This window comes from Camellia sinensis, chromosome 6 (genome assembly GCF_055761805.1).
Source record: "Camellia sinensis isolate YWXY chromosome 6, ASM5576180v1, whole genome shotgun sequence".
NCBI classification, from domain to species: Eukaryota; Viridiplantae; Streptophyta; class Magnoliopsida; order Ericales; family Theaceae; genus Camellia; species Camellia sinensis.
Genome location: NC_138966.1, coordinates 21,040,835 through 21,057,801, shown reverse-complemented (window position 1 = coordinate 21,057,801; position 16,967 = coordinate 21,040,835). Strand labels below are relative to the sequence as shown.

Genomic DNA, 16,967 nt, shown 5'->3' with positions numbered 1-16,967 from the left:
TGTAAAAAATAGAGAGAAAAGAGAATCTTTGACTTTTTGATATGAGTTGTTGACTTTTTAATTTTTTTAGTGACTTTTTGACTAAAAAAGTCATTTGCTAAACGAGACCTAAGTTAGTAAAACCTATCACTCGTTTAAACCCATCTCTTGTCAAATAAATTATGAGTAATAACATAAATCATAAAAAAAATATCATAAAATGTATCATAAAATTTTTTTATCATTTAATAAATATATAATATTTTATTATAAATATAATTCAAAAATAAAAAATCTTCCATGATCATTAATTATATCACTCGTTTAAACCCATCTCTTGTCGAATAAATTTACAGATCGTTTCAATAGAAGCAGTCAGGCGATTATGGAGGGAACAGGAACAGGAACAGCAGAGGCCACTGACCCCTCGACGTCCATATTCTCACAGAATAACTCCAGACTTCCCGACGACACCGTCTTCTACTCTATCTTCCCCGACTTCTCCTCTAACAATTGTCAATCCCCAAAAAACCCCACCACCACCCAACTCCAATCCCTCCACCTCCAAATCCTCCACTCTCTTTCTCCCCACACCTCCGACTACATATGGCAGCACGAGCCCTTCACTCTCTCCCTTTCCACCGCCACCTCCACCTGCATCTGCTCCTCCCAACACCAACAACAACATCAACAACTCTTCCCCCACCTCCACGGCAAGGTACGATTCGGAGACAACCTCGAAGACGAGTGGTTCGTCGTCTTCTTACTCTTCCAAGTCTCCCTCCACTTCCCTCACCTTTCAATTCGTGTCTGGGACACCGATGGTGACTTCCTCCTCATTGAGGCCGCCTTCCACCTCCCCCGCTGGCTTAACCCCGACAACAGTACCAACCGCGTCTTCATTCGTCGTGCCCAGTTACACATCATCGATACCACCCACTTCCCTTCAACTCCCAGCCTTTCCCAGTCCTTAACCTATCTAATCAATTCTGCAGATCAATCTAGAGCTTCCGATTCTGTTCAGTCTGCAATCAATAATCGAATTCGAGACTATCCTCAGAGAGCCAGGCAGAATGTGCATATGGTTAGGGTTAGGGTTCCTGTATCTGTAGCGCAGGTGTTGAAGCACGAACCATGCTTGATCTCCTTGGCGGTGGAGGCGTTCTATGACCGCGACATCGATTCAATGAAGTATGCTGCGAAAATGGACAAGTTTTTGAGCAATGGGAGTGGGGAAGAGATTGTTCAAGTGTCTGTGAGGATGTCCAGAGCAATGTACGCGCAAATGGTTCAGCAGACTTTTCAGGCACCCAAGTGTTACCCAATGCCACCGAGGAGCGACACAAGTGTTTATGTGGAGGCGGAATTGGGGATGAAGATTGCCTGTGGGTTTGAGATGATGTATCGGTTGCGGCAGCAGCGGGAGGGATTGGAAGGGAAGGGGACCGCGTGGGAGGCTTTTAACGAGAGTTTGGAGAGTAGTGGGTATTTTGATGGGCTACTTCCAGGGTCTAAGGAATATCGCCGCCTGATGGAGAATGCACAAGAGTATTACAGAAACAGTTCTCTGTATTCTAAGGCCAGGTATATGCTTTTTTTTTTCTTTTTGGTTTAGTGAAGTACATTTTGTAAATATCACTGGAAACCTGTAACTATTCTTTTGGGTCAACACCAATCTCATTTGTTTGTTAAGTATTTAGAAATTCTTGAAATCATAGGTGGTAGTGTTCCTTTTTATTATATCTGCTCCTTTTTATAGCTGTAGTAAATTTTGTTTAAAATTAAAGATGTTCAGACTTATGATTGAGAAGATGTCTAGCCCCATTCACTTCATGAGTACTTTTCCTTATCCATTTTCTCTTAGTTATTGGTTATGTTACATGAATTTTTCTAAATTTGTAAAATACACATCTTGATTGGGCCTATGACACTTTATGCATCCCATATGCTTGTTTGGACATACACCCAATAAATATGCATAAGTAGTTGAGTTGACTATGTAATATATTAGACTTTTATTTTATACATAAAGAGCTCCATTTTAGTTTGTAAACATCATTTTAAGAAGCATGGACATTTCTATAGAGGAGGCATGTCCTGTCAGACATGACACTTTGCGGACACTCCTAAAACGAGTGTCCGACACTTTTTCAACGTGTCTTAATTAAAAATGTAATTCATAGTAATGGATACTTCTCAGACAATTCTTGAACCTTCTAAACACGACCTATGCTATGAGTATCTTCATAATAACAATGTTCAACATTCTCTGGAATACAGCTTATTCACTCTAAATATGTTTTGAAACATTTATAAGATGAATATATCATGTATATTTCTACATTCGACAATAGTTTTGCATTCTGTAGATTGTAATTGTTATGTGAATGATATTGTGATGTTTAAGTTATGGAATATGGTTTTTTAATTTTAATTAGTGTTATGTTGCTGTGGATATATTTTTTTTCTCCATCACTTTTGAATAAACTATTCATATATTTCACATGTAATAAATTTATAAAAATATAATTTTTCACATGTTCCAAGTGTATCGTGTCCTACATTTTTTGAAAATCGACATGTTGGCGTGTCCGTATCATGTCACGTCACGTGTCCGTGTCTATGCTACTTGGATTTTTACCTTCAAAAAAATAAAGTATTTAAAAATTTCTGAAATCTAGTTGTGTCCCAGTGTATTTGACATGAAAATTAAATAAATCTTATTTGACACTTGGACACATACTCTCACACCCAATGTAGCATATATTGTTGGATGTTTCCTCTGAAGCAAATGGAAATGTAACACAGACTACAATTATGACATTCGTTATTGCCTTACAGTTATAATTTATTCTTCTGCTACCTGCTTCTACACCTGTTAATGCTACTGCTATAGGTGCTACTACTGCAACTTTGAGTACTTTTTGTTACTAATACTACTAATACTGAGATGAGAGTATGTTTGCAGTGAAATGATGAGTGCCCCAGTGAGACGTATAGATGAGATTCTTGCTCTCCCCTATTCAGCTGATGATTTTAGGGGTCAGGTGCTTCCTTCTTCAGACGACGATTCATGGCTCTACAATGGGGAGGATGAACTGAATGCTGCTCTTCTTGAGAGACAGAAGGAGATGGAACTGTTTAATTCAAAACATAATGGGAAACAGAAGTCAAAAGAGCAGCAGGACTCTGGTCCCTCATTTGACAAAAATTCAGATGATTTTGGTCTTGGAGACATAGCAAAATCCATGCAAGCATTTGTCCATAAGATGTCAAGCTATAAGGGAGCAGAAGTTCCTGGAAACAGGTTAGTCTGTGTTTCCCATTTATTCTATACTGAAATTCTTTAACCATTTCTTCCTTTTCTATTGTGTGCAAAGTTTTAATTGTGGTAATGCATGCCAGTGTGGTTGTGGTGCTGAGGGGGTTTAATGGATGTTAATGAACATGATTTTGGAACCAAGATTTTTTATTTTTTATTTTTTATTTTAAATTTGACGAGGGAGGAGTGTTCTGATGATTTCCATGAATAATATAGAGAAGCATTTTTGACCCTGAGTCTAATAAATCAATGTTTTCTGTTAATGACACTGAATTTTATTAAACGTTTAACTACAATTCAGTATGAGATATATTTCTTATGTTGGTTTTTAAGTCACCATTGGTAGGACAAAAAAATCTCCAAAATGCATGCCGGACTCTACCGACAACATAATTTCCAACCTTGAGGTAAATAGACTAGCTTAGAAATGAAAATCTAAACCCAATCAAGTAAATAAATTGAAATAAACTGGCAAAAAATGTCTCCTACCATGTATATATTTGTTCCATGCCATTCTGAACATTTATTTCAAGATTAGCTATCAAGACTTTCGTTAACTTTCTCCTTCTTCTTTTTTTTTTTTTTTTTTCATGTTAAATTTAGTAGATTTTGAGTTTGAAAATTGCTGTTCAAAGATGTAGGGGATAAAAGAAAATTTTAAAATGGTTCAGATTAGGCCTAAGATGGACTTTTTGGATTCATCTCCCGATGGTATGTTGATGTGGGATGTCATGGCCTGTGCAGGCTGTAGTGACCAATGCATAACTACATTGAGCAGGATAAAGATGAAATCTGATTTTTGTTTTGATTGGAAAACTCTGTTGATTTGCGTAATTGCCTTTCTTACGTGGTCAACCTGCAGCTACAAGAAACATTAGCATGTATTATTAGTGGGATGAACCAGTTTTTGTTTTAAGTAGTACCTTCTTCCTTATAGGGCTATAGAGTCAATAATATCTTCAGCTGCAACTGATTAAAATGCCATAGTTACTTGCGGTTAGTGTGGTGGTCAAATCAAATTTGAAGCATTGATGCCTATTCTGATTTCAAGCTTCATGTCATATGTGCCAAATTTAACAATTTATATATATATATATATATATATAATTTTTTTGCTTATCTTTTTTGAAGAAACCCAGAAGCTGTGGGCTTTGATGTGGATCGTTTTATGGAAGACATCAAGTCAGTAATGGGATGCCAAGCTCCAGAAGACACCAGAAGCAATGTGGATACTGGAGAAGGGTCCTCGTCTGATATGGATTTTGGTACACCTTTTAACTGTTATATACTCTTGAGCTAACCCATCTTTGTTTAATTAGGTTTTTAATTAGCTAACTCAATATTATTATTCTCAAAGCTAAAGATTACAATGTAAAGACCTAATATATATTGGATTGAAACCTTAATTTAAAATAGGAAACTGAATCAGAACATTATTGGAAACCTAATCTCTAATAGGGGGTGGGGTGGAGAACCAGAGGTCAGACAATGGGATCTGTGGAGGTGAGATGTTGGCACTGGTAATGGTTGCTTCGGACATACAAGAAAAAAACTTTCTTTTAAATGGGAATTTGATCCAGATGAAAGATTTAACAAGTGGCTAGGCTTAAATTCTTTTTTTTTTTATTTATTAATCTAACAAGTGGCTACAAGACACATGTTATGTATATGTATGTACATAATACATAATATGTATAACCTGAGAAGTTGGGTGCGAGTTAGCTTGAGCTGCCCAATGATTATGTCCAATCCAACTCGAATTTAATTTGGGCTAATTAATTTTTGCCTAAGTTTGGCTTACAGAAGTAAAATTCTTGCCCTATCTTGAACAAATCGAGTCCGGTGTAGGTTGATTGAGTTTAACCTACCTGAGTTCTAGCCTTTCTATTTACTCTGAAAATTTCAATCGATAACAATTTTAGAGAAAATTTTCAGCAATGGTTGCTTTTCGAGGATTTTGTGATTCAGTTATAACTTTGGGAGATGAGAGGAACTATGGGAATAAATTTTTACCTCTTAATTTCTTCTTCTATTAAAAAACAATAGAAAGCAAAAGGGTTGAGGTGGTCGTCCTCCTTGCCTTCCCCAAGGGCTGGGTCTTGGGGAAGGCAGGCCGGCCCTGTTGGGAACGGAAATTGTGAGATCGACGACACACTGTGGAGGATTGCCTACAGTTCGGTCTCCCATTTCTGCTTCTTCAAGAAGTGTGTATTATGTTTGTTGTTCATTAGACTCTAGGGATCTCTTCTAGATTTGGTTTGATTGGTAACACTAACATTAATAGAAGTCTAGAGAAAATGTTGTGTGTCTTATTAAGCAGCATTGTCATATCGATATTTGTACAGTTGTCGTTATTATCACTTTGAAGACTTGCTCTAGGATGCATTTGAAGTCTACGATGCGGTGCAATATGAACTATATTTCAATTTATTTTTCCTTAGTTTTACTCAGAAAATGTATGATGTACCTGGGGCCTTACCTTATTAAAAGTGCATTTGGAGCTTAAGAAACAAAATCTATATGATTACATTATATGCATGAAATATTATGCTAAAAACCGAACATTGTTGTATAATTCACTTGATTTGTTGATATGTATATGGATATTATTGTATAGTTAATGCATTTATGTATAGCTTATTATTTGAATGGTTAAAGCAGAACATGCCTAGTCTTTGCTCTAGAGACGGATCTTCAAGCATAGGCCAACCCTAAAACTATTCGTTACGGCTAGCCTTTGTTATGCTAAAATGTATGGTGTTGAATGTCATATTATGTACATCAAATTTTTTTCCAAGTAAATATAAATGTTTTTGATACAATATTCATACTGATCAAAATTGAAATGTATGTACCATACCAATGGAAAAATCGATACACTAGTTGATATAGGATTAACAACATTGGTTCTTCATTTGAAAGTCTTAATTTAGAAGCCCTAACCTTTTCTCCCTTGAACGCTCAACACAAGTATATGGAAATTCCATTTTTCATTTTTTGATGATGAGGAACCTCCCTAAGGAAGGGTCCTTTCAATCTACCCATGCAGAGTAATCTCCAGATGCCTTTAATCACCCACAAGCCGCATGTGTTGATTAAGTTACGAAGACTCCTGCGACAGTTGAACCCTAGAAGTCTGTATTTATGATTTGCCACTGAGTTTGCCCTCTTAACTGATAGGCTACCAGTGCTGGTTAGTAATATGGAAATTCCAAAACAACCCTTCTCCATTGTTTAGGGCCCATAACACCCCTTAGCTTTTGTCCCAATTATATGGGTCTGGCTCTATATATCCATTTCCTCCTAGTGGTTTTTATTTATAGCCATATGTCAGTTAAGATAGTTATGACCTCTCTTGTTACTTCAACCCAAGTTCTCCTTGGTCTTCCTCTATTTGTTTACCACCTTTACGTAGATTAAGGGCTGGTTTGGGGTGTTCTAAAAAAGTGCACTTTTTGTCTTTTTGGACTAAAAAAGTTGAGAAAAAAATATGGAAGTTTGAGTTAACTTTTTAGCTTTTCATGAAAAAATGTGTATTAAAATATTGTATAAAAAAAGTGTGTAAGAGATGATTAGTGAGAGGTGGGCCCTAGCCGTACAACCGGCTGGAGTGAATTGGCTATGGAAATTATTGCCTAATTTTTGTACAAAGCATTGGACGGTTTTGTTTGGCCTGTGGGGGTTATCACAGGTCCCATTTTAATAATCTGAACCGTTCAATGTGTGTAACTCGTCGAACACTATCTACCTATAAAAAATCACGTTAATCGGATATCGATAGCTATCTGATCAGACTTATTTATTTTTCAATCATTAATTATAACACCATCCATTTGTTGTACATAACTGATTTGATCATATAGTTATCGATATCCAATCAATGTGATTTTTTGCAGACATATAGTACTCGACGAGTTCTACACATTTAACGGTTCAGATTATCAAAACGGAATCTGTGATAGGCCCCACAGGCCGAACAGCGGTGTGTGTGCAAATCACACCCAATCCTTTCATTTAGGTGCACTGCCGCTGCACAGCAACTGGCTTGTTGTCAATTTGGTGTGTACTTGGGCAGAAAAAAATTAAATTTTTTTTTTTTTTTTGGGTGAATAGTGATATCTTTTTGGATTTTGGAGTAACTTTTTGACTTTTTGGCTTATATAGTATAAGCCAAACCAGGCCTAAACGACTCCTACAATAGACAAAACCATACCATCTCAAATGGGTTTCCCTCATCTTATTTTCAATTGGTGCCACTTTTAACTTCTTCCTAGTGGATTTATTTTTTGTCTTAGAACAGTCTAAGCATTGCAAGCTTTTAAGCGAGGCAAATGAGCTAAACAAATTTTTTTTTTTCTTGAAAGAAACAATAAAAAGGAGAGTGTAAAGAAGTTGCTTTCATTGTTTGTCTATGCTACAAGCTTTGTCTAAGTACAATTGCCTTTCTTTTGGGGGGGTGTGTTTTTCATAGTAAAATTTCTTTACTCGAAGATGATAATTGCTTGTCTTGTATGTGAAAATTACTATGCTAATACATTAATGCAGAGGGCTCAAAATTATTTGTGACCTTTACATACAAGAATTCGTCTATATCAGTTGGTGGAGTTGTGAGGTTTTTTATATGGTTTGGGGACTGTTAGGGTGGGACAAGATGTCATGGTGTGGAATGGGGTGGGTGCAAAGGGCTGGTTCACAATAGCATCATTATATTGGGGTTTGGTGGGGGACTGTGGCAAAATCTTTCCATGGAAAAGTGTGTGGGCACTGGGGGGTTCCGTCTAAGGTTGCTTTTTTCATGTGGACAGTAGCCTTAGGTTGGAATCTTACGTTGGATAATTTGATGCAGCGGGGGCATGTTTAGTGAATCAGTGTTGTATGTGTTATGCTGATGCGGAGTCTGTGGATAATTTGTTTCTTCATTGATCGGTGGCTTTGTATTTGTGGGGTTTCGTTTGCTCACTCTTTGGGGTTGATTGGGTTCATCCAAAGGGGGTGTTAGATTTGCTTTGGGCTTGGCGAGGGGTTCGGCTCGAGCGTCGACGTTGGCGGGTGTGGTTATTGACACCATGAAAAACCTCTAAAAAGGTGCTATCTAGATTAATATTACTTCTACAAACAATCAATATTAACAAAACTAACTCTAATTCTATTTTTTTAAAGCACTTTTAAATTAATATTTACAGTTTATATCTTTTTTTATGGATGATCTATCAAGTATTTAAATCTAAGGAAAAAAAAAAAAAGACATTCAACATTCATCAAAAGCACTAAATAAAATAGGGAAAAAGACTACTTAACATGTCCCTAATGTGTTCCTGAAGTGTCCCCTGAAAATAAATTAATTAAATAAGAGGACACGCCATGTAGTGTGTCTTATACATGTCCCCGAAGTGTTTGCGTGTCCTCGAAGTGTCCATGTGTCCGACACGGATACGACACTTGTTTTAAGTGTTGGTACTTCATAGTTCGTGAGTCTCATAGTTCTTGGTTTATAATTATTTGTTCTTAAGTTCAACTTACAAAAATTGTTTTCCTCTTTAATTTATTCTGTTCTAATGACTGCATAAATATTAAAACCTGTAGATGAGTCTGAAGATGGAAGCGATATGGAGCCTTCCGAGAATAATGAGGAGGAAGGGGATACATTCATGCGTTCCTATTCTGATGCTCTGAATGAGGAACTGAAGACTACTACACTTGACAAAAGTTTTGTTCATGCAGAATCTGTGAATAAAAATGAGGTTAGTTCTCTCTTTGGATTCATTTTCATGGAGAACCAAAATCAACTCAACTGAGCTTTATCTACACTTGGTTTTGGCCACTTTGGCCAAATGAATGTCGTCTCATTGCTCTATATGCAAGACAGGCAAACAGATTGGGATCATAAATTTTAACTCTAATAAAATGTCATATTCTGTGATATGTTTCTGCTTTATTTAATTTTATAATTTCATTACATTGCCCCCTCATATTTTAGATTTGTGAATTTTTTTCTTTTCTTTTTGGCTTGTCTATTTTTACTTAGTATGTATTGCTTAAACTTGAAAACGTAGGGAACATCAAACGCCAAGGAAGCCATAGATGTGCATGGAAAATCAAATGCCACGGAAGGCATGGATGAGGAGTTTACTCCAGTGGATGTGGATGTGAACCTTGTGAAGAGTTTTCTGGATTCCTTTTCTTCTCAACAAGGACTACCTGGTCCAGCTTCCAATTTGCTGGGGCTAATGGGTTTACATCTCCCACAAGATCCCAACAAAGACAAATGAGATATCCTCTTTTTCTTTCTTTCTTTCTTCCCAGCTTGTCCACTAATGTCTACATCACGTATAACATTTGTTGAGGTGCCTTTTAATCATAAGGTGTTATGTTGTATATCAGGGATTGACTCACATGTTAGTTGCTGTAAGCATAAATACCATGAGTATCTCGTAATTTTAACCCTAAAATACTGTGAGTTCAGACTGTGCTTGGGCATAACAAGAAGCAAGGTTGGTCTATTAGGAAACAAAAAATATCATACCTTGCTTATTGGTATAAAACTACACTGTTTTGAGCATTGATTAACTGTAATTTTTATATAAAGAAGTCCCTTTCACAATTTCATTGAAGCTGTAACTTTGTTCATAAGTAAGAAAGGTTCTCTTAGACTATTGGTGAGTTAGCTTTTGGAAAGCACATCTTTGTGTGGAGGTTTCTTGATCATTTTTATTAGAAAGACGGTGCTCTTGTTTATATAGCAAGGGGAGGACTGAGGGATACTAAGCAACTGGGGGGATATGAAGGGAAAGATATGGTTCTTCAATATACCAAGCATGGTGAAAGAGAACGGTAATTTCTTCCGAGTCTTCTTCCGTTGTCCCATTTTCAAAGCATGTCATTCAATGCATGGTTTGGCATGTGATTTTATGGTTACAGATTTAGTTTGAGACCATTTATATGTACTTATATATATAATTTGTTATTTACAGCAAACATTCAAATATATACAATAAGCTGTAACCTTCTATTTTTGCAAATCTGTTCTTAGATAGGGTAGAACTAGTTATAAACAATAATTTAAACAATTCTTATGCTTTTGAAAACCATGATTCTAATTTTAATTTCACCGCTTTAGTGATTTGGTCTGGTTTTGTTTTAAAATTTTCATTATTTGGCTTAGTTTTAAATTTCATAGAATCGTAAATAATATATTAGTCCTTAGTTTATTTTTAAATTGAATCAATTTAAACTATGGTCGAGCCTGAAATTCATTCCATCATTGTAAGTTAGATTATTAATGTTAGGATTTTTTTTTTGAGTACTTAGGAGTGGTAGCATCCATCTTGTTACAGAAGCAAACCATTAATGTTAGGATTAACTATTACAATATTGTAATAATTAGAAATACTGTAAAATTTAGATTAAATAAATAAAGTGCAATAAGAATAAATGGAGAGAATAACCTCAGTTGTGTGCCGTAACATTATGGGCTCCTTTAGGCTGTGTTTTGTTCATGAATTTAGAGAGAGATTTCGAAAGAAAAAAGAAAAAAGTGTGTAAAAGTAAGTGAATTGTAATTATATTTTATTAATATTTTATCAATCTTTTTTCATTTCTTTTTCAAATCATTTTTTGAATTCATGAACCAAACATGGCCTTAGTAAGAGCATTCATTGACCCTGTTAGGTGGAGGGTTTTTTTTTTTTTTTTTTTTTAAATTAAAAATTGATAATCAGAAAGTAGAAACTAAAAACACTCTTTCTCCAGTTTTCAAATAATTAGTTTTTTTTTTCAATTTATTTAAGTTATTTCTATCTAATAAGTTATAAGTAAAAATTATACTAAACAGTCTAATACAAACTTCCAAATTAAAATAAGTGATAATCACCTTATAAAAACTGTACTACAGAGCCCATTGAAGCCTTTAGTTACATTAATAGTTGTTGAGTTGGCAACTGTCCAACCGAATAAAAAGAAAGCTACATGTGTAATCCTATCACGTCATGCTATATGATGTCTCTCGGGTTGGTAATATTGGCTCGCCCTACCCTGAACGGGTGGGTTTTTTCTTGACCCAATGAAGATTCAAGGGTGGCATTTTTCTCACTCGTGTCAAGCTACATGATGTGTTTCTCGGCTTGGCAATATTGGCTTGCCCTACCTTGAACGGGTGGGTCTTTTCCCGACCCAATGAAGATTCAAGGGAGGCATTTTTCTCACTCACACCCGCTTTGGGGTGGTGCGGGTATTGGATCTCCTCCGATACCCCACGTTCGATTTAGGTAATATAAAATTATAAGTAAATTACATTGACTTATCTTAAGTAGTGTTGTTTTTTTTTTTTACTTTTTTTTTTAATATTACAATAAGTCTCATAATTTTACTGTAATTACACTAATCTCTCTTACATTAACGACAAGGTTAATTGACAAGATTAACCGAGTCAACGTACATATGTTAAAAAAAAAAAAAAAAAAAGAAATCGAGTTAACAAACAATGTAAAATTACATGCACCCTAATGAAATTATTAATTTCCCCTCATATATATAGCCCCCAACCCATTTTATGCTTTATATTGTTCCCCCTCTCCCTTCACCTCCTCCCTCTCTTCTTCTCTATTAACGGAGACTTCCTTCTCATCCAACTTACCACTGATTGATCGTATTTTGAGATGAGAGGAGGTGTCACAAGTTTGTCATAAACTCAAGAAGTGTCTTGATAATTGAAGAAATCTTCCAGGTTATTAGTGTAATTTTCCTTCCCTTTTTCGGTAGTACGTGTGATGCGTGTTTGATTGGGACTGGACAAAGCGTTTGGATTCTCTGAAGTGTGATTTCTTCATGAAGTGTACAAAATGACGTGGTTGTGTTGTGTGTACTGAAACCAAAAAAGAAAAGAAAAGTGAGCTTTACGTAACGGGAGAGGGGAGCGAGAAGACGACGAAGGCTGACACACCATCCTCGCTGACATCGTCGATGACCGCCAACGTCCTCTGCGACCGCTATCAACGAAGCCAACAAATGAAGACTGTCGGAGCTCTCGCCCCTCTCTCTTTTCCTTCTCCTTCCCTACTGTCCTCCCCTACCCCATCTCTCATCATCTTCTTTGTTTTTCTCTTCTTCTTCCTCTCCCAAAACTGTAGATCTAGAAACATGATAAATTGGACAATTCTTCCCTATAATTTTCATAAACACCCTTGTCGGGGCTGTGTCTCGTCGGCGACTTGCGAGAGGGTAGCGTTACTTCAGCTGCTAGAGATTTGTAGACTTGTTAGGCTGTACCAAGCCTTTTGGTTCGCTTCATTGGCAGATTTTGTATGGGATTCCAAATTGCCTCTGAATGAATTACGACGTTATTTGCAGAGTGTTGGACAATTTTTCGATGAAATTGTACATTTTGTGTGTGTATGTAGGGGGGTTTAATTTGAAAACATAATATATAGGATTGATTGATCAACAACTAGGCATTTTCTTATTGAGATTCTCAAAATTTACTTTCATTTTATTAGCCTTATCTAGGGTTCGAGGGAGCAAGAAAAAGGAGGAAGGAGGCGGTGGATGACGAGAGAAAAGGGAAGAAGGAAAAATACGCAGAGGAAGCGAGATGCCTCCAAAAATTGCAACAAATATATTTTTTTCTTAAGCAAAACGAGGTGTTTATATCCTGTAGGAACACTTCTCTAAAGTTGACCCCAGATGATCCAGGCGCCTTGATGCAACCGTCTCTAGTTCAATAAAGCACTAACACTCAGGTTTAGATTGGAGGTGTCAAATCTAATGTGTCAAATCTAATTCAAATTCATGAACCCGTCTAATTATACCTATTTAAAATTTATATTAATCTGTTTAAATTAATAAATGGGTTTAAATGGATTGGACATCGGTATCCATTTAAGTCCATCTAAATTAGTATACTTCTATCACTACTACTAAAATTTAAAAAAAAAAAATTAAAAATAATTTTTTAAAAAATGAAAAAAAAGGTAAATGGGTTGGTTGAGTTCATTCGTTCAACTCGTATCCAATTCTACCCAACCTGTTAAGTCCATTTATTAAATAGACAGGTTGTGTTGAATTACTTTAGATGTATAACCCGTTTTGACTCACCCATTTGCCACCTCTAGTTTAGATCAAGGGGTTTTGTAAGAAAAGAAAAGAAATGGAGTCCTCACTTGTTTGGATGATTCATGAGGTGAGTAATGGTGAGTGAGAAATGAAGAGAAATGGTGGGAAAGCCAAATCACCCAAAACTTCACCAAAAATAGTAAGATTTGGTGAGAAGCCAAAATTACTCTTTTAATCACAATCTATCTAAATAAGAAAGTGAGAAACCCAATCATTTCTTTTTGTTTTTTCACCTAGGTAAGAAATTCAAATAATTTCTTTTATTTTCTCATTGATCAAGCAGAGTGTGAATGCTTATTATTGTAATGGTAATACTAGAGACCTACATTTGAGACCCTCAAATACACCTGATGATGTGACAAATCAAAATTGACATTTATCATTTCACATCATTATATATAAAATTATAATTTTTTTATTAAGGATCGAGATGTCAAACATTTTTCTTATTTTAGTAGTTGGTGTTATTGCCACGGACGAAAATGATGCTTCCATGGAAATAAAAAATTGAATGTCAAAGTTATCTATGGAGGGAAAAAAATATGAGCCCACGCCCAAAGCCCAACTCCTACCAAGAGAAAGGATAAGAGCCTAGACGCATCGCTATAAGCCCGCAAAGGATATCTGGAGACAGCTTGTCATCCAACAAAAGACACATGATAAATAGAAGATAGTCTTCTAGAAGACGAATCTGTGAAGTGGAAGATGAGTGTTAGATTAAGCCCCATCCAACGGTAGGAACATAAATCTGACAAGGCTATAGTATAAACTGAACCTAGGAAGCAGCTGGACTATCCGATCAAATTAATCCTACAGACACAATGAGAAACCAGTTAGCCGTTCTCACCTGAAATCATTTAAGTCGTCCACGAGAAGGAATTGGAGGCCGAAGCCGAAGCAAAAACAAGGTGATGGTGGTGGTAGTGAGGTTGAATTCGTCGATTACTTGCCGAAAAAGTTACCTCTTCTCTAGTGAAACCAACTGGAACTGAACAATCTAGGGCACTACAATTAGATTGCGTCGTCAGAGTTCTTGAATTACAACGAGAGGTTGATGATTTTGCAGATTTAGAGAGAGAATTATGCGATGTTGATGAACTTGAATGCGATTTCGACTCTGAATTTCGATTTGGATTTGGGTTTGGATTCCGATTCCGATTCCGATTCCGATTCCGATTCCGATTCGTTTTCGAAAAAGAGATTTAAGGATTCGATCAAATGAGGTTTGGATTTAGAGAAAGAGAGATGAAATAGGGAATGCAGAAAGAGAGAAATGAGATTTGATTTGAGAGAGTCAAATTTCTCTATGATATATGAGTGTAGAGTTGAGGAACCTTAGATATCATAAAATAATATTATAGATATTTTTCATTACTAAAAATAGAAGAGAGATCCTAAACTAATTTTTTCTAAATTTAATAGTAACATAAATTTTTTTAATTTCTTTTTAATCTACATCAATTTTAGTTTCATTTTTATAAAAACTTGGCTAATCATTTAATTATGTATCATATAAAACCGAATTTTTTAACTTCAATGAACGGTACCAATGACTTGCTTTCGAGAAAAAAACTGCTTTATGTCTCAAACAACTAGCTAGCGACTGCTTTCTGACTGTGAACCTTCCAGAGAATCACTTCGTTTTTTTTTTTTAAAATTAAAATTCATTAATTCACGTCGACATCCATCCACATTGCTTTCTTTTATTTTGGCTTTTTCCTAAGTTTTTGACCGGAGATCCTCCCAACCTAAGGAGTCTAGACAGGAAAACTACTTTATATTTTTATTTTATTTATTTTAATGTTTAGGATAAATTTTGACTTTTTTTTTTCAAATTAATTGAGTTTAGTAAGTTAATTTTAGGGCTGATTTTCATTATACAAACCATTTATATTTTAAATTTCATTAAATAAAATATTTATATAAAAAAATTAAAAAAATTAATAAATTATATATATTTAAATAAATTTAAATTAAAAAAATAAATAATTATTTTTAAAATTATATATCCAATCTTCTTAATTTTTTTTATGTATAAATATTCTAATCTTAAGCCTCGTTTGGCAAATGACATTTTTAGTTAAAAAGTCAAAAAATTATTAAAAAAAATCAAAAGTCAACAAAAGATTTTCATTTCTCTTTATTTTTTGCACATTTTTTCATAAAAAGTTAAAAAATCATCCCAAACATACTATTTTTTTTACATCACATTTTAACTAAAAATCAAAAAATTATTAAAAAAATCTGTTCCTAGGCCTTACGAGTTAAGAAAAATGCTTTGGAACTCTAATTTTTGAGCTCTAAAGGTAGCTCTAATGAGTTGGCAGTGTGCTCTACCCACAATGATGTGATGTTTTGGTCTTGATTTGTTTTTTGAGTAATGCTAGAGACCCCAAATATTCTACCAAAAATTTTATCAAATATCTCACATGGGTGTGGGACCCACACAATGTGGATCCCATGTGGGTCCCACACCCATGTGAGACATTTGGTAAAACTTTTGATAGAATTTTTGGGGCCTCTAGCATTTTTATTGTTTTTTTTTATTCATTGCCATGTCATTAGTGCTCCATTAGAGCACTAAAATTAGTGGGGCAGTAGGCTCCACCCACAATGATGTGATGTTTTGATCTTAATTTATTTTTTTTATTTTTTTATTTATTATCATGTCATTGGTGCTTAATTAAAGTACCAAAATTAGTGGTATAAATAACTGCTGTACGAGTTAAAAAACAATGAACACTTTTGAAAAGAGTGATGTGTTAAAAAAAGGGAAAAATCTGAAGTCCCAAACGGGGCCTATATAATCAGGAACAGGAAGAAGAATGGTGAGGTCGCAGAAGATTGATTTGTTGAAGGAAGAGCTTCCGGTGGAGCAGGAATCTTTGGTTGTGTCAGGAGACGTTAAAACTGGTCTGGTTATCGTCGACGTCGTCAATGGCTTCTGCACAGTCGGAGCTGGCAATTTGGTACTTTTTCAATCTCAATCTCAATCTCAATATACATACATACATACATACATATATCTCTTCTCTTTTCATTTATTTAGAACGTGTCTATTATTTCTTTTTAATGTTTATTTGTGTTTTTTGCGATTTTTTTTTTCGTGATTTGTTTGGTTGCTGAGAAAATGAAGGAAGATATATAAAAGAAACTTATAGTTAGTTCTTATCTTTTTGGCCACGTTTGTTTTGGGGATTAAGGTGGATGTGATTATTGGTGAGAGTTACTGAAGAGTTTGTTAACGTGTTTGTTAACGTGAGAACTGTTAGAGAGGAATTAAGTAAAATTATATTTATTTTGATGATAATATAAGGCTGAGATTATCAAATTATTTTTATATAAAATAAATAAATAAATTATTTTTATATTAAAAAAATTAAAGCAAATATTAGAACAAACAAGTGCACTTGGTAAAAAAAAATAAAGTTGCGATTGGTAGAGTTTTGTAAATATGATTTGAGAGTATGAGTTATATTTTGAGTTTGTGAGTTGTGGAATTATGATTTGAGTGTAGAAAATTTGTTTGGTTATGAATTTTGAATAAAGTGAAACTTTG

At 35.0% G+C, this 16,967-nt stretch overlaps 2 protein-coding genes across 2 annotated transcripts in view; both read left to right on the top strand.

Annotated features, from left to right (window-relative positions):
* Nucleotides 1-279: 279 nt before the first annotated feature.
* LOC114297267 (suppressor-like protein) lies at nt 280-9,907 on the top strand. Its single transcript, XM_028241667.2, has 5 exons — nt 280-1,563; nt 2,948-3,286; nt 4,433-4,566; nt 8,885-9,042; nt 9,355-9,907. Exons 1-5 carry the CDS (start codon nt 365-367, stop codon nt 9,568-9,570), a joined length of 2,046 nt encoding a protein of 681 aa, XP_028097468.2. The 5' UTR covers nt 280-364; the 3' UTR covers nt 9,571-9,907.
* LOC114297276 (nicotinamidase 1) overlaps nt 9,583-16,967 on the top strand; it is a 23,802-nt gene continuing 16,417 nt past the window's right edge. Inside the window, exons 1-2 of the mRNA XM_028241676.2 lie at nt 9,583-10,132; nt 16,220-16,377. Of these exons, the coding sequence (XP_028097477.2) occupies nt 10,081-10,132; nt 16,220-16,377 (210 nt within the window). The 5' untranslated portion in view covers nt 9,583-10,080. The remainder of the gene's footprint in view (nt 10,133-16,219; nt 16,378-16,967) is intronic.

Coding starts and splice junctions, on each gene's coding strand:
- LOC114297267 (XM_028241667.2), top strand. CDS start 365: ATGGAGGGAACAGGAACAGGAACAGCAGAGGCCACTGACCCCTCGACG. Junction 3,287..4,432: donor GCAGAAGTTCCTGGAAACAG/GTTAGTCTGTGT, acceptor TCTTTTTTGAAG/AAACCCAGAAGCTGTGGGCT. Junction 9,043..9,354: donor AATCTGTGAATAAAAATGAG/GTTAGTTCTCTC, acceptor TTGAAAACGTAG/GGAACATCAAACGCCAAGGA.